The sequence below is a fragment of the Prunus dulcis genome, chromosome 3 (assembly GCF_902201215.1).
Source record: "Prunus dulcis chromosome 3, ALMONDv2, whole genome shotgun sequence".
NCBI lineage: Eukaryota > Viridiplantae > Streptophyta > Magnoliopsida > Rosales > Rosaceae > Prunus > Prunus dulcis.
In genome coordinates this window covers 11,098,888-11,119,175 of record NC_047652.1, presented here as the reverse complement: position 1 = coordinate 11,119,175, position 20,288 = coordinate 11,098,888, and the positions used below count along the sequence as shown (strand labels likewise).

At 37.4% G+C, this 20,288-nt stretch overlaps 1 protein-coding gene across 1 annotated transcript; it reads left to right on the top strand.

Annotated features, from left to right (window-relative positions):
- Positions 1–479: 479 nt before the first annotated feature.
- LOC117621739 lies at positions 480–14,876 on the top strand. Its single transcript, XM_034352294.1, has 8 exons — positions 480–742; positions 890–968; positions 1,121–2,338; positions 2,618–3,291; positions 10,121–10,161; positions 10,263–10,368; positions 12,677–12,763; positions 14,529–14,876. The coding sequence occupies exons 3-8, from the start codon at positions 1,129–1,131 to the stop codon at positions 14,556–14,558; spliced, it is 2,148 nt and encodes a 715-aa protein (XP_034208185.1). The 5' UTR covers positions 480–742; positions 890–968; positions 1,121–1,128; the 3' UTR covers positions 14,559–14,876.
- The last annotated feature ends 5,412 nt before the right edge of the window (positions 14,877–20,288 follow it).

Genomic DNA, 20,288 nt, shown 5'->3' with positions numbered 1-20,288 from the left:
AGTGTAGGATTATCCAACATTATAATAACAGAAAATATGAAGAAACTAAAATAGTCATTTGGCCAAAGTAGAGATGTACCTGGTGACTGGATCAATGATTGGATCATTTTCATTACATTAACAACAAAAAACAATAATAATAATAAATTTTTTATAGCGCTTGCTTGCAACAACAAATCTGATGCAAATAATCAATATTTTTTTTACAAAATTAGTGAAATACCCAATTGTAGACATGAAACTATAAATATACCCTACATGATTTAATACATATAAACACACCCAAAACACACCCAATTGTAGAAAGCTGTCGATTTTTGTATTTTATTTTCTATGTTAGATTACGTTTTTGACCTTTTGGTTCGAATATTTTGAAACATGCCCAAAACTCGCCAGCTAGGATAGGAATTTCTTGAAATTTGGTGACCTCGTAACAGAAACCTGTTTGGCAGCCTCAACAGATCGAATATTCCAAGCGAGCTTCGTTCACTTCTTCGAACGAAGGAAGCTTCGTTCATCTCTTTGAACGAAACGAGTTTCGTTCACCTCTTCGAACGAAGCTCAGTATGATGTGGTTCCAGATCTTCTTTTTCGATTCTTCTGAGCTTAGTATGGCGTAGATTGGAGTTCTATTGCTTCAATTTCTTTTTCTTTCTTGTTTGATTTGGTGATTTTTGGATTGATATGCGCTGCATGAGACTCGATTGGAGCTTGGTGAGATCTGTGATCTTCGATTTTTGAGGTATTCGATTTTTTCTTGTGAATTCATATTCGTTTTTGGAGGTATTCGATTATATTGTAGTCTGCTTTTTGGTGATTTGATGCTCGATTAATTAAGTTGCTGATTAGGTTTTCGTTTCTTTTTGTTTATAATTTGGATTGATTTCAGATTCGTTTTGATTGTGGATTTGCTCTTGTGTTTTGGTTTGAGCTGTGGTGAAAAATTTGTGTTATTCGATTTAATTGAGGTATGCTTTTTCAGTTGAATCTGAGTATATTCGTGTTTTTTCTGTTTATGCGCTATTGGTTTTTGAGTCGACTATAATTCACTGTTAATGCACTCGGCATCCACTGTTATTACTAGTAGTCATTTTTGTTTTGTTTGTTGTTTTTTTTGTAGAGATATATATGGATGATTCGAGAGTGGCGAAGTGCACCTATGGTGCTGGAACTTTAATGCTTATTTTGTCTTCAACTACTACTTTTGATTGGTTGTCCAACGAGTTGTGTAGTAGGTTTAAGCTTAAGTTAGGTCATTTTGAGTTGAGGTACTCTTTTATGGATTGCTCCAATTGTTTGTTGGAATCGGACGATGATTTGAAAATCATGTTTATGGTATGTGGACTGATGAAGGATCAATTAATTCACATTGCTGTTAGGGATAAGGCTGTAGTGAATCATGTTCAAACTGTTAATACGAACATGATTGCTTCTCCTTTTTTGTTGGAGTCTGCTCCTAACAATTACAGTTTTGCACAAGATGAGGATACATGTAAAGATTCAAGTCAAACTGGTAGTATTGTTGATTCAAGTGCTGCTTCTTCTTCTTGTTTGAGTATGGATTTTGATGGTATTAGCAGTGAGTTTGGAAATGAATATTTAGGCAAATATGGTAGTTGTGGAGGGCGTAAATATTTGTCTACTGATTGGGAGGGTTATATTACTCATGAGGGTCAGAAGTTTGAGGGTGGAGTTTGTGAATTCCGTGATAAGTTGGCTAAGTACGCGATTGAGAATGGTTTTAAGATGAAGTATTTGAAGAATGAGCCTCGTCGTGTTACTGCTGTGTGTGCTAAGAAGGAATCAAATGGCTGTGAGTGGAATGTGCATGCTGTTAAGTCTAATGTAAATGGATTTTTCTATATTAAGAATTTAAATAATGTACACAGTTGTAGTGGTTTGATCCGTGAGAAGAGAAATAAGGCAATGGGGTCTCGTTTGGTGTCTTCAATTGTCAAAGATAAAGTTCGTAGCAATCCTTTGGTAAGGCCTATTGAGCTAATTACTGATTTGAAAGAAAATTATGGATTGGATGTCCCTTATCATGTTGCGTGGTATGGGAAGGAGTCGGCTACTAAGGAGTTACATGGTGATGAGGAGTTGTCTTATGCTCACCTGCCTTGGTATGTTGATGTTTTGAAGGCCAGCAATGTCGGGTCTCATTGTGTGCTTGACTGTGGCGAGGATGGTTCTCGTTTCCAGCGGATCTTTATATGTTATAAGGCCTCCATTGATGGTTTTCGATGGTGTAGGCCTATGCTGTTTATTGATGGTACTTTCGTTACAAACAAGTACAAGGGTACTCTTCTAGGAGCTACTGCAAAGAATGGGAATAAAGGTATGTAATGTAAATGATTTAGTTGTTGACTTCCATTGAGTAGTATGAACAGTATAGGTATGCAAATGTAAATGCTGTAGTTGTTGACTTCCAGTTAGTGGTATGAACAATTGTCATACTGTTTGTTGACTTCCATTGAGTGGTATGAACAGTTTCTATACTGTTCATACCCTGCATCTGAGTATTTTTATGCATTGTAGTTTTACTCTGCTTCATGTGGTAACACTGTTAGCTCTTGCAATGTTCAAACTAACTAATATATTTCTCTGTTTTTTGTAGAGGTATTCCCTTTTGCCTTTGCTATTGTATCCGGTGAAACTGCTGACAATTGGAGGTGGTTTCTGCAAAGGATATCTGAAGTTTTGGTGGATGAAGGTAGGCAACTTACATTCATTTCTGATAGGCATGGTGCTATTATCGATGCTGTTAGGACTGTTTTTCCTGCTTCTGCCCATGGTTTTTGTCTATATCATTTGAAAGAGAACTTGAAAAAGAAGTATCCGCATTCTGTTGGTTCCTCTTTCAAGGATCATATTTTATGGCTTTTTTGTAAGTTGTTGTATGCACCGACTGTTGAGGAATATCAAGATATTTTGAAAAAATTAAGAGATGATGGCGGTTCAAAAATAATTGATAAGTTTTTGGCTGATCTCCCTGTCCAAAATTTTGCTAATGCATTTTTTCCGGGAAAGAGGTATGGGGAGGTTAGTAATGCCTTGTCCGAGTCGTTTAATTCATGGGTTAAGGATGTGCGTAGGCTTCCAATTTATGAGATGATTGACACTATTAGGGTCAAAATGATGGAGATGATTTCTAGGAGGAAGCTTGCATCCGAGAAATGGTGTAGTGTTTTGTGTCCGGTTATTGAGGATGAGTTGAAGAATTTAGCTGCAAAGGGTCGTCATTGGAGGATATGTCGCGCGAGTGAATCTATATTTGAAGTTCATGCTGATTTGAGTGTTATGGTCAATTTGGACGAGAGGTTTTGCTCCTGTTATCAGTGGCAATTGCTTGGGTTTCCGTGTCAGCATGCGATTCAAGTTATCCAACATTCCGGGTTATGTTTGTATAACTTTGTTGATGAGTATTACAAGGCAGACTTTTATAGGGCTACTTATGCAACCCCTATATTTCCTATACCTGATATTGAGAAGCCTCCTGCTGGAGATGTTTTTCTTCTACCTCCGCATACAAGAAAGCCTCCGGGACGACCTCCGACAAAGCGCTTCAAGTCAAGCAGTGAAACTACAAGGCAGTTGAAGTGCAAGAGATGCGGTTCTTGTGATCGTCATAATAGGAGGACTTGCAAGGCTCCTATTTGATGTAAAGGTTTTGGAGTATAAAGACTTGAATGAGAGTAGTTAGTCTTTAACTAGTTAAAGTGCTATGTGATTGATTAGTGACAATCATAGTTGAAAGGAATAGAAATTGATATGCAAGTTGTTAATACGGTGAAATAGCAGTCACTGCATATGAATACTGTTTGAATTTTCGGTATTAATACATAATATGTACCATTTTTGGTATTTTGGAAATTTTGGTTTTGAAGTTTGATATGAATTAAGCATTACTGTTGTTTGAATAATCTATAAATGAAGGAACACTGTTTTAATACCCACTGTTTATGTCATTGTTGAAATTAAAAGATAGTTCTATGACATGGTATTAACAATTTATTTCTATCAAATAGGATTAACATTGTATTGAGAGTGCGTTGTTATTTGTTGGAGTTCACCTTTTTAGTTGTTTTAGTGTTATGGAGACCATTATTTCAGGTTACATACACTGTTAATTCACGTAAATAAACTGATTTTTGAATAAGTACATAACTTGAATTTGAAAATCACTTTACTTCAATGTTCTAAACCTACACAAGTCCTAAGAAACTACAATATAAGCAAGAATTTTTGCAAAATATTTGATTACAACTTCATTCCTTTGCATTTCTCTCCTCTTTCTTTGATGGAAATCCAACTTCTTTCATTGCTCATAATTTTCATGAGGACTTCTTTTCTCATTTCCCAGACCTTTTCTTTGTTGAAATCTGATTCTATTTGTTGGTCTTTGGAAAGCTGCTTCATGAAGTGCATGACAAAGACGCCACAATCATTGCTGCATAATAGAGATACGCATGCAGGAGTTAGTTCAGTATTTTTTTCAGTTGAATAGGATTAAAGTTTCACTGTTATTGCGTAACTTACGAATTGTTTGCTTGTTGGGGACATTCTCTGTTCTCAGTCAGCTTGAAGTTAGTAGTATCATGACGAATCAGATACTTCAATGTCTGAGCATATTCCGGTGTAAGTTTGTTGCTGGCAAGCATTTTTGCTATCATTCTAGCTGAAGCTTCATTAAGCCCTCTCGGCTTCTTGGCATCAAAATCAGGAATTTGGACGAGTTTTGTTTTCAGTGATGCTGCAGCACATTCCTTAAGAAGACAGAGGAATATATTCGCTGTCTCAACCTGCATCATAGTCATAGTCAAGTATGTGCGTAGTTTCCTTTAAATTTAGTGTCCTATGTATTAACAGTGTTAATCACCAGTTTTACTTACCAAAACAATTGCCTTCTTGTGATAATATTCGAGAGTTTGTTCTGATGTCCCCCTGAATGAGTTGAAGTGTGTCCATTTTGCTGCACCGGTGTCAAAGACAAGCAGCGTATGGTGGTTCTCATCTGTAATTGGTATGAACACTCTATCAACGCTTCCAATATTTTCTAGGAGTGGCATATAGAAAGCATGATATGTCAGCATGTGTGAAGCACCTCGCAAAAACATCTGCATAAGTCATGTGTTGGTGATTAGTAACTATGTTGATGATATAATATTGATGTATTATATGTGATCTTACATAGTTATTGGCGGACAAATATGCATTTTTTTGTTTCTGAGGCTTCTGCTTCGCATCATCATTAAGTGCCTCTCCATAAGCATCGATGATTAGTGCAGAAATTGGATCATCTCCCATCAGCTTTTCAATGTTATGTTTGTACAATACTGTCCTATTGTGTAGGTAAAAAGCGCCCCTGAACAATAATGTTGTTTAAATAATAATTCAGCAAATAATAATGTCATAACAGTTTAATAGCAAGACAGTTCTACGGCATAGTATTAACAGTGTAATTCTATGACAGTTCTACGGCATAGTATTAACAGTGTAATTCTACTACAGATTGGCTTACTCATCGGAATCAGATGGAGATATCCAGTAATTTTCCAAATTCTTCTTTGATTTTTCATCCAGCCTGTTGTAGACCTCATACATGCGCAACTGAAGGTATGTATCTTTGTCCTTTTTTTTGTTGGGTGCTTCATCTTCGCTTTGGCTTTCTCTTTTTCGGGCTTTCTTATGTGCTTCGGGGTATGTGTAATCTGGTTTCTTTGCAGGCTTTCTGTCTTTTCTGTCTTTGATTATTTTGATGCCAGAACGTAACTGCCTGGTTCCTACTTCTTTCGCTTGCATGAGAACTGACTTTTCAGGAGTTTTTTCATCAGCATTCTCATCTTCATCATTAGGAGTTTCTTGCACCTCCAATTCACTTTCTTCTGCTATTCTCTCATCTTTTTTCTCCTTATCAGCTTGTTCTTTCATTGTAATTTCTCCTTGTTCACCTTGTGTGAAATTTTTTCCCATCACATGTTTCAAAGAGGCAATAACAGTGTCTTTTTCTTTCATGCTCTCAATGCAGGACAACTTTTCCCCTTCAAGTAGTTCATGTTGTTCCTGTAGCTGTCTCTTGTTTGTTTTGAGTGCATGAAGTTCCCCTTGTAATTTTGCACCTTCTTTTTTCTCTTTCTCAAGCTGCTTTTTCAGTATTTCAATTTCTTTCTCCAACTCTTCTTTTTCTGTCCATATTTGTTGAATGAATGAATTTTTCTTTATGCAGGATTCTATAGCACTCTGCATCATATCCCTTCGAGTATCTGCCTTTTCAATCCAATAGTCGACTGCTTCTTTCAGCTGTTGGATTTTCTCATGGGTAGGGACTATTTCATGCTTGTAGTACTCTGGGATTGAACCCACTATGTCCTCAAAAATGGTGTTGAATTCTTCTTCCTGGCTGTCAAGGTCTGGATGCTGTTGCTGGACATTAACAGTGTCCCCTTCCGTCATTGAGTCTCTGCTAAGGTCAACTGCTTGTTCTTCAATTTCATCATCTGCTTCGCATCCCGGTGCTTGTGCTGGTGGTTCTTCAATTTCATCATCTGCTTTGCATCCCAATGACTCTGTATTGTCTTCATTTTGCTCCTGTTGTGGAGTGTTTGTCTGGGTTGCACTTTGGTCCACATTTTCATGGAAGTTGAAGTTCTGTTTCTGGGTAATAACAGTCTGCTTTTTTCCTTTTTGTGTTTGACTCTTTAACTGTCACAAATATTAGAAAGGAAAAAAAGATCATTAGCAAATTTATATACATGTATATGTGTGTCCACCATCAATTCAGTTTTGAAATATAAATGTTGGGTCATTGTAGGTTATCTTACCCAATCTTTAAATGTGATAACAAAGTCATCATCCTCTTCATTTTCTTCTTGTTCTTCATGGTCTGCGTGATCAGTCGTTGCTTCTTCTTCTTTTTCATTGTCTGCAGCTTTTATCTGTTGAATTATTGGAGTCAGTAGTAATTATGGTGTACTAACATTATATATGTTTATGGAAGTAAGAAAAATGCCTTAATGTTTTCATATTTTGCAATATTCAGCTTGATATTGAGCTCCGGAAGGCTCCATTTGACAGCCGCTGGTTTATGATCTTCTCTTCCAGGAATTGGACTGATCAGGTTAGTTCTTTCACACAGCCAATACTGCAAACATGTTTTTCAATATAAAGTGTTAATGCACGTGAAAACAAATAATATAATAGGATTAACAAATGGATGTAGTTTCTTACCTGGATTAGCACAAGGCAACCACTGACACTTGGTTGATTTGTCTTGTGCTTTTTATTTTTCATGGCTTGGTCCAGTCCAAAATGCATGTAATCTAAGACTCCTTGTGCCCAGTTGTAGCTGTTCATTGCTTCTAAGGTGTCAATCATAGTCAAAAAGGTCCAAGCCATTGTCGCCCCCGAGTTGCAAAAGAGATTTGTGATGAGGAGCTCTAGGATTAACAACCTCACAACATCCATTGCATTGTTCTTTCTGTCATCTGCTATTGCTGTGTTCAGGCACCTATCAACCTCAGTTTTTGTGATTTTTTTTGAATTCTTGAAGTACTTCTTTTCAAAGCCCAAATTTGTTCTTGTGGAAGTTGTTGTGCTTGGCAACTTGTTTCCTTTGTTAGGCAATCCAAAGATTTCAGACACATCATTGCTTGTAATTTCATACTCGTTGCCTTCACTGAATTTGAATTTTTTGGTTTCGGGGTTGTAGAGCCTGATTAGTCTAATTATTTGATAATTAGACTTCTGGCATTCTACCTTGGTGAGCTGACCTTCCATGTAAGCCTTGATGATGCTCCAGAATGGCGTTTTTTGTAGGATCTTGAGGACATCCTTTCTTGCTGCAAGCTTGTCTTTTACCGTTTGCAATGTGTTGTCAAATGTGAGCATGTTGCTCTTGATCTGCACATAATTTGGGTTATTGCGTCTGCTTGGTTTGGCTTTTGCTGTTGTTGGTGGTGTGCCTTGTGTGTTTGTTGATTTTTTTTTGCGCTTTTTCTGGCTTGGGATACTTTTGTATGCTTTTTTTTTGAATTTCAACCCGGTTACCTTTTTCCATATGATCACCTGCAAAGTGAAACAAATATGTTATTTTAACTAAACAAAAGAAAGATGAAACATAAGTATTAATACTTCTATGACATGGTATTAACCATTTACTTCTATGCATTTGAACCTCATATGCATTTCTAGTGCATGTTGCACTAGAAGAGCAAAATGCATAGAAGTCCCAGATTTTGATTAACAAAGGATGCTACATATGTTGGTCTTCAAGTGCACTTAGTGCACTAGAAGAGCAAGACACATAGCATGCTATATATTTTGGTCTCCTAGTGCACTACAAGCAGTGCACTAGAAGAGAGAGATGCATAGCAGCCACAGATTTTGATTAACAAAGCACTGCACTAGAAGAAAGGATGCTACGTATGTTGGTCTTCAAGTGCACTCAGTGCACTAGAAGAGCAAGACACATAGCATGCTATATATTTTGGTCTTCTAGTGCACTGCAAGCAGTGCACTAGAAGAAAGGATGCTACATATGTTGGTCTTCAAGTGCACTCAGTGCACTAGAAGAGCAAGATACATAGTATTAACAGTTGTGACATAGTATTAACAGTTCAAGTTCTATGACATAATATTAACAGTTGTGAAACATATACATCGCAGTCAAAACATGCGTTTTTTCAGAACATTTCTATCGGACTTTGAAGTTAAGAGATTTTGTAATACCTGGGAGTTTGATTGTGATGCTTTTTCAGCCATTTCTGAAGCTTCTTCGTTTGATTTGGGATGGTCTTCTGTGCTTTTTGCATCTTGAGTGTTTGTTTCTGTCATTGTTGGCCCTTTCGTTGGTTACCTGTATTAAACGTCGTACTCTTGCATTAGTTAGCAGAATCTTAAGATGAAAGTAGAAAGTGAGTTTGGGTTTTTGGGATTGTACCTTATGTCGATGTTTATGGTTGAAATTTTCTTCCTTTTTCCCTGGGTTGTCCTTGTGCTCAGTTGCTTTTTTCCTGGGTTTTGTAGTGTCGATTTTGAAGACTTGTGGCTATGGCAGAATGTAACTTCGATTCGCCGGCTTTCTCGTAATGGAGTTTGTCTCCTGTCTGGTGGTTATGGAGGTTTTCGCCTGCTTTTGGAGTTGGTGTCGCAGAGATCGGGGTTAGAGGTGAGTGGGTTTTCGGCTTTTGGGTGCCTGCGTGTACTGTTGTTTATCTGGGCTTAGATTTTTTTTGTCTTTCAATGGGCTTAGTTAAATTGGGCTTTATTGGCTTGTTGAGTTTTCTGGGCTTCTTTTTTTATGAGACTTTTTAGTTTATTTAGTTTATTTGCTTGATTTGTTTTGGGCTTTATTTCGTTTCTGAACTTGATTTTCTGAAGTTGGGCTGGGCTTTTTGAAAGTCACTGTTAATACGCATTTTGAACATTGTTAATGCGCAGTTTGAAATTTAGAAGAAGCTACACAGTAACAATTTTTTACATTTGAATCTCACTACACAGTAACTATTAGACATTTGAAAGTTAAGAAGCAGCAAAAGATTTTGTTTAGAAGCTACATATTAACACTTTGACATTTGGAAGTTAGAAGCCGGACATTTACTATTTTATAGTTCTAAAATTTGTGAAATCCATGCTTTCATCCTTCATTCCCTTTTGTGAAATACCAACTTTTTTCACTTTCCATTGTCTTCAATAAAACTTCTTTTCTCATTTCCCACACATGCGCTGTACTCAAGCTTTCTTCAATTTGTTTTCCTTGTGACAACTGCTGGATGTAGTACATGACAAATACTCCACAATCGTTTCTGCAAATTCAGACATATGTATATGTAACATTTAGTGAATCATAGTTTAATTTGAATTGGGGGAAGAAAAGTGTTATTGTGACACTTACGACTTTTGGGGTTGTTGGGCGCATTCCCTGTCCTCCTTGAAGTTGAATTTTGTGGGATCATGTTTCATCAGATATTGTATTGTTTGAGCAATTGCTGGTGTAACTTTCAGGTTCGGAAGAAGTTTTGCAATCTCGTCGGTGAATTCTTCATTGTAGACGGGCTTCTTGAACTCAAGAAGTGTGAAGCTGTTTTTTTCTAAAATTGATGGAGCACATTCCTTGACACTATTGAGGAAGACATTTGATGCGTCTGCCTGCATTTTAGGCAAGTATGTTGTTAGCTTCACTGATTAAATGTTTTGTTCATGCATTGTATTAACAGTTCATATTAGGAGTCTGTCTTACCAAAATTATTGCTTTTTTGTTGTAGTATTCAACGGTTTGCTCAGTTTCCCCCCTCAATGAGTTGTAGTGCGTCCATTGCGATGAATTGGTGTCAAAGAAAAGCAGGGTGTGGTGTCCGCCATCCGTTATTGGTATGAACACCTTTGAAGTCTTCCCTATGCATTCAAGGAGTTTGACAAAATATTCATCGAATGCTCTTGGGTGCATTTTACCTGTGAGATACTTCTGCAAGATTAATAGTTTCGGCATTAGAGAGAATGTGAAAAATATAGGAAGATGAATAATTTGTGATTTTTACTAGAAGTAACGGGATAGGTATGATCTTTACGTATGCGTAGCACGTGATGTATGCATTCTGTTGTCTTGCAGGATCCTTCTTTTCATCATCATGAAGTATCTCGGCATACGCATCTATGATTTGTCCATAAATTTCAGTATCTCTTAATAAGCTTTGTATGTCATCTTTGAACAAAATGCTTGTCCCTTGCCAAAAAGCAGTGCTGTAACAGTATTTGTAGTTAGAAAAAATGTCAATAAATTGAAAGAACTGTTCAATAGAGTTCCAGTATAGCGTAATAATACTGCTTGTTTCCTTAAAAAAAACCTTTTCCTAATGCATGCCTACCATGTAAAGTTCCAGTATAGGGTAATAACACTGCTTGTATCCTATGAAATCCTATATCTAATGCATGCCTACCATTGTAAAGTTCCAGTATAGGGTAATAACACTGCTTGTATCCTATGAAATCCTATAACTAATGCATGTCTAACCACTGTAAAGTTCCAGTATAGGGTAATAACACTGCCATATTACTCTGAAATCCTATAACTAATGCATGTCTACCCCCTGTAAAGTTCCAGTATAGGGTAATAACACTGCCATATTACTCTGAAATCCTATAACTAATGCATGTCTACCCCCTGTAAAGTTCCAGTATAGGGTAATAACACAATGAAATCCTATTTTCTAGTGCATGTTCAATAATAGCATCTTGCATTGAAAATGAATGAAACACATTGCCTTACCCATCAATTGAACTTTTCCAGTAATTTCTCAGCTTTTCTTGTGAGAGTTCATCCAGCATGTTGTAGACCTGATATGTATTCCATTGCAGGAATGAACCTTTGGCCCTCTTCTTTGATTTGGCTGGTTCTTGAGGTTTTTTTGCAGGCTTTCTCTTTTGTGCTCTTGTCTCTGCTTCAGGGAATGAGGAATCTGGTTTTCTTGATTTTATCTTTTCTGCTTCACCTTCTTTCTCTTCTAATTTATCTTCTTCACTCTGCAGTTCTTGCGCTAATTTTTGATCCCTCAATAGGGCAATAACAGCTTCCTTTTCATTAATAATTTCCAAATAGGAAATCTTCTCCGCAAGAAGTTGATCATTTTCTAGCTGCAGCTTTGTCATGTAGGATTTTTCCTCATACATATCAAGTTGTATGGCATTCTTGTGATATGCTGCTTCCTTAACCATCTTCTGCAGTTGCTGCTGATGCTTCCTTAATTCTTTTTTTTCATTGTACAGCATCTGAATCAATTTATTCTTTTTTATGCAGGATGCTATTGCATCATGGATCTTTTGATGCTCTCCTTTCTTTGTCCAATATTCAGCAGCATTGTTGATCGCAATCATGTCCTCTTTTGTAAGCTGTATTTCATCCTCCTTGTATTCCGGGACAGATCCAACAATTTCCTCAAATAACGTTGAATTCCGGTATTGCTGGTGGTGTTGCTGGTGGCCTTCTTGTAGCTGGTGGTGTTGCTGGACTTGATGTTCAGCAGCATCATCATGCTCTTCATTCATTTCAGCATCCTCCTCTTCATTTTCTTCTTCATCAGCATCACCATGCTCTTCATTCACCTCTTCAGCAGCATCATCATGCTCCTCATTAACTTCTTCAGCAGCAGCATCCTCCTCTTCATTCTCTTCTTCAGAATCATCATCCGGCTCTTGAGCTTTAGTGCTTTTTATCTGTTTGTTGAGTAGAGTTAGCATTAAGAGTGACATGGTATTCATAGTTTACTTCTATGACTGGAACTTGACAGTGGTAGAAAAGCACAAGAAATAGGATTTCAAAGAGAACTAGTAGTGTTATTACCCTATATTGGAACTTTATTTACAGTGGCAGACATGCGTTAGAAATAGGATTTCCTAGGGAACAATCAGTATTATTACCATATACTGGAACTTGACAGTGGTAGAAAAGCACAAGAAATAGGATTTCAAAGAGAACTAGTAGTGTTATTACCCTATATTGGAACTTTGCAGTGGCAGACATGCGTTAGAAATAGGATTTCCTAGGGAACAATCAGTATTATTACCATATACTGGAACTTGACAGTGGTAGAAAAGCACAAGAAATAGGATGTCTATGACATGGTATTAAGAATGTATGTCTATGACATGGTATTAACAGTACCTTTATCTGGTTGTTCTCTAGATGATGAAGCTTCGCGCTGAGTTCTTGAAGACTCCATTTGACAGCTGCTGGTGTCATTTGTTCTCTTCCAGGAATTGGAGTGAGCAGGTTAGATCTTTGACACAGCCAATACTGCACAATATTTTATTGCAATATCATGTGTCAATTCATATCATTTAAAGTAATGCTACGAATTTGCAGTTTGGAGATTGGTGTTCTTACCGGTATTAGGATTAGGCAGCCACTCACGCTTGGCTGCTTCTTTTTGTCTTTCTTGTTCTTCTTTGCTTGTTCTAATCCAAAATACATGTAGTCCAAAACTCCTCGAGCCCAATTATATTTCCCCATCTCTTCTAAGGTGTCTATTGTGGTTGTATATGTCCAAGCAAGTGTACAACCAGAGTTGCAGAAGAGATTGGTCATGAAGAGTTGTAGGATTATCAATCTTGTTGTATCCATAGCCCCCTCTTCTGTTTCATCTTCAAGTGCTAAGTTCAAGCACTTATCAATTGAAGTCTTTGTTATCTTCTTATAACCCGAGAAGTACTTCTTTACAAAATGGAGATTTGGCCTTGTTGAGGTTGTTGTGCTTGGTAGCTTCTTGCCTCTGTTTGGCAAGCCAAAAATTTCAGACACATCTTGGCTTTTCATCTCACTGTCACCATCATCAAACCTGAACTTCTTTGTCTTCGTGTCATAAACTTGTATGAGTCTCACAATGTCATAGTTAGACTTCATGCACTCTACCTTCGTTAACCTTCTCTGGATATATGCTTCTATCAATGTCCAAAAAGGTGTCTTTGATAGCAGTGTTAAGACATCGTGCCGTTGTTCAAGTCTTTGTCTGATGTTGTCAATTGTTGTTGCAAAAGAGAGCATGTTGCTCTTGATCTGGACATAATTTGGGTCCTCCCATCTGCTTGGCTTCTTGTTTGTTTTTGTTATGGCTGATGACTGTTGTCCTTTTGGTTTGGAAGTTCTTCTGGTTTGTATTTTCTTCATCTTTTAATTTGTATACCTGCATTAGAAATAGGAACATGACAGTAAAGTATCGATGTTAATACCCTATACTGGAACTTGACAGTGGTAGAAAAGCACAAGAAATAGGATTTCAAAGAGAACTAGTAGTGTTATTACCCTATATTGGAACTTTATTTACAGTGGCAGACATGCGTTAGAAATAGGATTTCCTAGGGAACAATCAGTATTATTACCATATACTGGAACTTGACAGTGGTAGAAATGCACAAGAAATAGGATTTCAAAGAGAACTAGTAGTGTTATTACCCTATATTGGAACTTTATTTACAGTGGCAGACATGCGTTAGAAATAGGATTTCCTAGGGAACAATCAGTATTATTACCATATACTGGAACTTGACAGTGGTAGAAAAGCACAAGAAATAGGATTTCAAAGAGAACTAGTAGTGTTATTACCCTATATTGGAACTTTATTTACAGTGGCAGACATGCGTTAGAAATAGGATTTCCTAGGGAACAATCAGTATTATTACCATATACTGGAACTTGACAGTGGTAGAAAAGCACAAGAAATAGGATTTCAAAGAGAACTAGTAGTGTTATTACCCTATATTGGAACTTTATTTACAGTGGCAGACATGCGTTAGAAATAGGATTTCCTAGGGAACAATCAGGGTTATCGACCCTAGATTAGTGACTAGAATAATGGTCCTATGCATTTATTCCAGTAGTGAATCCTATATAGTTTCAAGATTTTGTCCTTCATTCGAATTTAAAATACTGTTATTACCCTAGACTGGATCTTTATAGCAAATAATCAATAGTAAATGTCTTACCTTTGAAGCGTTTTCTTGTCGAAATTGTTCTCTGAAATTTTGTCTTGGTTCTGAAGGTGGAGGTCAGTGTCTGGTGTTCGTTTTGAAAGTAGATGAAGCTTCGTGGTGATTATGGAGTCTCGGTTTTGCAGACGATTTGATGAAGACGAAGAGTGAAGAGACGTTTTGCAGAGATGGCTTAAATGAAGGCGCGCGTGCTGGCAGTTAAGTTACGGTTTACTTTTACGGTTTACTTTTTTTTTTGGGCCGAAAGTTATGTTTGGGCTTGTTTATAAATTTGGGCTGGGTTTGTTTTGGGTGTTTTTTGAGTTTTTTTTCTGTTGGGCTTGATAGTGGCAGTGCTGTAATTTATTGGAACTTCAACACTAATTTGTTATTTAATAAATGGATTTTGGGTGTGTTTATGAAGTGTTTTCCATGTGGGTTTTTTTTATAATTTCAGCTCCTATTTTGGGTATATTAGTGAAGATCCCTATTTTTTTTTATAGTGCTCGCTTTAAACATTCAAAATAATCAAATTGGTACGATCCCATTCCAACATCAGTTTTTCAGTCCCAACTTACAGAGTTCAAGAGTTACAAATATCCAGAATCTGGACAAGACGTTTATGTCAAGCTAATCAAAATACTGGAAAAAATACGCAATTACTCAACGTTAACTTTCCTCTTGAACCTAAAATCTTAAAACTTAAAATTATTCCTGTTAGCTTTCACCAACCCATGACATTTTTAAGTGCTCAATTTGAAGTGAGCATTCATAACACAGTGAAAGCTACTCAAATACAACCCAATAAACATAATTATAAAAAATAAAAAAATAAAAAAAGGAAGAAGAATGGCGAATTGGGCTTACCAAATTATCATCCAAAGTGCCAACAAGAGTGTCAGCTAAAACTGAATTTTGGATCTGATACCGGAGGAATTTTTGTTTTGTTTTTTTTCCGGTCTGAGACTAGCTTGTTTACAAAGTGTCAGCTTTTGTTTTTTCTCGTTTTCTCTTTTCCTGTGGAGTTTTTAGAAAGCGTCAGGTATATTACGTTTTAATTGACGTTCTTTATAAAATGTCAGGGAAAATTGATATAGAGTTGACGTTTTTTATTAAATGTCAAGGAAAGTGATATAAAGTAGACGTTTCTTGTAAAATGTCATGAAAACCTACTATATAGTTGATGCTTTCTAAAAAGCGTCAAAGCTTCATAGAATAGGTGATGGTTTTGCAAAAAGCGTCAACTATGAAGTGTCAACTAGGACCCATTTTCTTGTATTGGTGGAATTGCGGAAAGATGGAGTAGAACTGGTAATGAGTCAATATGGTGGACTACTTGCTAGCTTGCATGTGAGGCCTATTCTGGTTGAGTGGGTGATTGCAGCCCAATTGGAAGATCCTAAACTACGTATAATAAGACTGGAAGTAGTACACGGACGGATTATGCAATAAGAGAAGATAGAGCTTTAGTAACTGGAACGCGTCTCTCTGTACCCAAGAACGAAGATTTAAAGAGGGAAATCATGGATGAGGCTCACTGTTCAACCTATTCTATGCACCGGGGTAGTACTAAGATGTATCGGACCCTACGTGAGTACTACTCATGGCCTTATATCTAGATATGTGAGCAGGTGTTTGATTTGTCAACAAGTGAAGGCAAAGCAACAGAGACCATCTGGACTTATGCAACCACTTCCGATCCCTAAATGGAAGCGGGAGCATATCACAATGGACTTTGTTTTCAAACTTCCATGTACTTCAAGAGGGCATGACAAAATTTGGGTGATAGTTGACCGACTCACCAAATCCGCCCACTTTCTACCTATCTAAGAAACCTACTCCTTGGTGAAGCTTGCTAAGCTCTTTCTGGATGAAATTGTGAGGTTGCAAGGAGCACATGTGTCCATTGTGTCGAACAAGGATGCAAGGTTCACATCTCGCTTTTGGAAATGTTTGCAAGAAGCTATGGGTACTAAGTTACAGTATAGTACCACTTTTCATTCACAACCTAATGGACAATCAGAAAAGACAATTCAGAATTTGGAAGACATGTTGAGATCTTGTGTGTTGCAGTTCAAAGATAGTTGGGATACTAATCTTGCCTTGGTGTTATCATTCGAGCATCGGAATGGATCCGTATGAAGCTTTGTATGGGAGGCAGTGTAGAACCCCTATATGTTGGAATGAGGTGGGTGACAGGAAATTGGAGAAAGTAGAAAGTATCCAAGAAACAACCGAGGAGGTGAAGATGATCCAAGAAAGGCTTAAGACTGCATGGGAAACATGGGAAGCTAAGTCCTCGTTATATCGGACCTTATGAGATCACGGAACGCATTGAACCTGTTGCTTACCGACTTGCCTTACCTTCATAACTATCTCGGATTCATGACGTATTTAATATTTCCATGCTAAGGAAGTACGTGCCCAATCCTTCCCATATTCTGGAACATCAACCCGTGGAATTGAGAGAAGACTTGACGTATGAAGAGCAACTAGTGCAAATTCGGGATAGGAAGGAACATGTGTTGCACTCTCGAATCATTCCGGCAGTGAAGGTATTATGGAGAAGCCAAACTGTTGAAAAAGTCACTTGGGAACCCGAGGCGAAGATGCGAGCCAAATACCCTTACCTCTTCAAAATGACAGGTACAAAAATTTCGAAGACTAAATTTTTATAAGGGGGTAAGTTGTAACACCTGATCCAATGTTTAATCACTTATTACATTTATATGAATAAATTTAATTATTTAATTAAGAAATTACAATGTTGCATTTAGGGGTAGGGTTATTTTGGTCACTTTTTAATCCGGAAGGAATTTGGGGAATTAAATGGCACAATGACGTAGATCGAGTCGATACGAGCATCCACCTCCAGCCACAATGCCTATACCAAAACAACCACCTCCATCTCCTTTCTCCATCCCACCCTTCTGCCGCCTCAACAGTAAGCTCAGGCTCCAGGAAAATTGAAAAAAAACTGAACAGTTTTGACCCAAAATTTCCATCGCCCGTTCCGGCGATTCCAATAACCATTTTCGTCGATCTAGGTATGCTTTCTCATCCTCTCAACGTGTTCTAGCTGATGGTTCGGTTGATTAGCATCAATTTTTGAGTTTTGGAATTTGATTTATAGCTTAAAGTTTGGCCAGTTTTCGGCTCATGTTTCCAGCAAGTTTCTGTCACTTTTTGGCCATGGTCTAAGAACAAAAGTTGTTCCACTTGTTGTCCTGGTCACGTAGGTATAGGTATAGTTGGGTGTTTTGAGAATTTTTAGGTCGCAGCGAGTGTGGCGGTACGTGGGCATTGTTTGGGTGACCCATTTGGTCCTAAAATGATCCTCATGTCGTCCCAAGCACGACGATATGCTCATATTTAAATTTGGTTCTCATTTGACTGTCGATCTGATTACGCATATTAGCATTATCCGGGTTCAATATATTCGGAACATTGGATCGACTCCAATTTCAAATGTGTTGATCTAGGCATCTCTAGGATTGGGTAGAAATTCGCAGATCTTGAATCATAGTCCTGGATGCTTCGATTCAGTGATTCAAAGATTATGTTAAACGATAACCGTCCGATAGTGTGATCGCGAGCGATCCACCTGTTCAATTTAGACCAAACTTTCAAGTTGTGTATATTAAATCTTGTTGAACCTATAGGAACTTTCGGATTAGAAATCAGAGGTCCCAGGGCCCGCAAGTTTCGTTGACCAAATTCAAAAAGTTTGACCACTCGGTCGAACGAGCGTCATCCAAAAGCCATTCCATCATTCAGATTACGTAGTTGGACCTTAGAAACTTCTCATTCGTCGTACACACACCAGAAAATTAAGAATTTATTTTAAAGTTCTCGTTCGAAAAGCTTTATTTTAATCTAGTCCTCATATTTTGAAATAGGTACTCCGACCCAGCGTACACAGCAGGTGGGACCCTCTCAGGGTCAAGCAGCGTGGGACTATCTGTGAATTGACTTTGTTTTTAACTATAATCAATATTTTCAAGGATGGGAAAAATATACATAATGATTTATTGATTATTGAGTTCTTATTTACTTAAATGATGAATGCAATATTTTTATGAAAGTAAATGAAGTATATTCTAATAATTGCGGATTTTGATTATTTTGGAATGGATATGTGCTATTTTTGAGAATGAATATTTATTCTTGGATATGTGTTGGGTACTTGGTAGTGTCATACTTATATATATATATATTATATTATATATATATATATATATGTTTGTATATGTGTATATACCTATTCATTCCTTCTTGTTTTTCGGTGTGAATACTTCCTTGCTCGCCGTGCCAATAGACACGCATTTTGAGAGAGTAGTCGGGAAAGGTTTTGGGATGAGATTGGTGATGGTATACTATTACGAGAATTCGGATTTCTCTATGGTTTTGTCTAAACTATATACATATATGCAGCTACATCGGTTTGAATACATATTGTTTTCAGCATTGTTTTCTAAACGGTAGGGGTTATATTATGTTGTTTTCAAATGTGAATTAAACTTTGCTTTTGTCCACTCACCCTTTTCTGTTTTGCCCACCCCAGGCAGTAGATCATCTTGAAATTGAACGGCCGTATCAATTTGTGAACTCCGAGCCCGAGCTTATGTAGGATAAACTATCGTTTCTCTTCTGTTGAACTTTATTTTCATTTGTAAACTGAAATTCTTTAGATTGCTCTGATATTGCCTATGTTATGGTTGATTGTAAGGCCGGAGGCCTATTATGTAAATTGTGTGATATTATCTTGTGCATGCTGTCGGTTGGTGTTATTAAATGTGTTTTAACAGGTTGAAATTTTTTGGGAATGTCCATTTTTCAGGGGAGACTCTGCCGAAATTTCAGTATAAAGTCTCGTATCGTTTTTGGTAAGTGGGACCAGCATCAGTATGATCTCGGTAATACCACAAGATTCGTCCTGAATTTCAAAGAATTCGGGAAGGGTCCTGTCAGCTTTTATATTTTGGGGAATATGAATAATATTTTTAAATATATATAAGTATATAGCTATGGGCCAATATTATATATTGTATACATAATATATATATATATATAATTTTGGGGACTCTTTAATTGGAGGCCCATGGCAGTCGCCCTCCTTGCCCATGCCTTAGGGCCGGCCCTGGTTGAGGCTTCTACTTTGGGTTGGCATGGGGGAAGGGACTATGTGTGGTAAGTAGATATTGAGGAGGGGTGGGGCGCACTAGGGAACATCGGCGAGGAGATACATGGTTTGGATGAGGGAATTGGGGAATGGGTGTTACAGTCACGGAGGGGCATGTGTGTGTGAGAGAGAGAGAGAGAGAGAGAGAGAGAGAGGTATTGGGTTGGGGACATGGGGTCGAGTGTTGTGGTTGGTGTGTGGGCTGGCGGGGGTGGTGGTGCAGAGGGTTTCTCTCTTCCTTCTCTCTTTCCTTTTTTTTTTTTTTTAAATTATAAATTTTTATCTTTCTTGTTTTGGACCGAAATGCTCCTCAACAAGTAACCGCAGTTACTCTAATTTGACGATGCAGTTACTCTAATTTGACGAAAATTAGAGAATGTCCTTGAATTGCACCACATGGATGAAAATGATCAAATTGAAACCACAAGACACTAGTAATAAACGTGATAAACCACAAGGATCAAAGTGAGGTTTGCCTAATATGGAAAAGGAATTTGAAAAATCTGAGCAATTGCCAAACGACGAAGAGAGAACTAGATAGTTAGAAGAGGTGGTGTTGATTACTGTTTCTAAGCAAAGAGACAAAAGTCACCGCTTATATATGTTCCTTTTGGTGGAATACATACATAACAAGAATTAACTCCAACAT

What these genes read in the sequence shown, in the direction of transcription:
- LOC117621739 (XM_034352294.1), top strand. Translation starts at nt 1,129, where the DNA reads ATGGATGATTCGAGAGTGGCGAAGTGCACCTATGGTGCTGGAACTTTA. An exon ending in TGCAAAGAATGGGAATAAAG is followed by an intron (nt 2,339 to 2,617) that starts GTATGTAATGTA and finishes TGTTTTTTGTAG; the next exon opens with AGGTATTCCCTTTTGCCTTT. An exon ending in CCAGGAATTGGAGTGAGCAG is followed by an intron (nt 12,764 to 14,528) that starts GTTAGATCTTTG and finishes TTGGTTCTGAAG; the next exon opens with GTGGAGGTCAGTGTCTGGTG.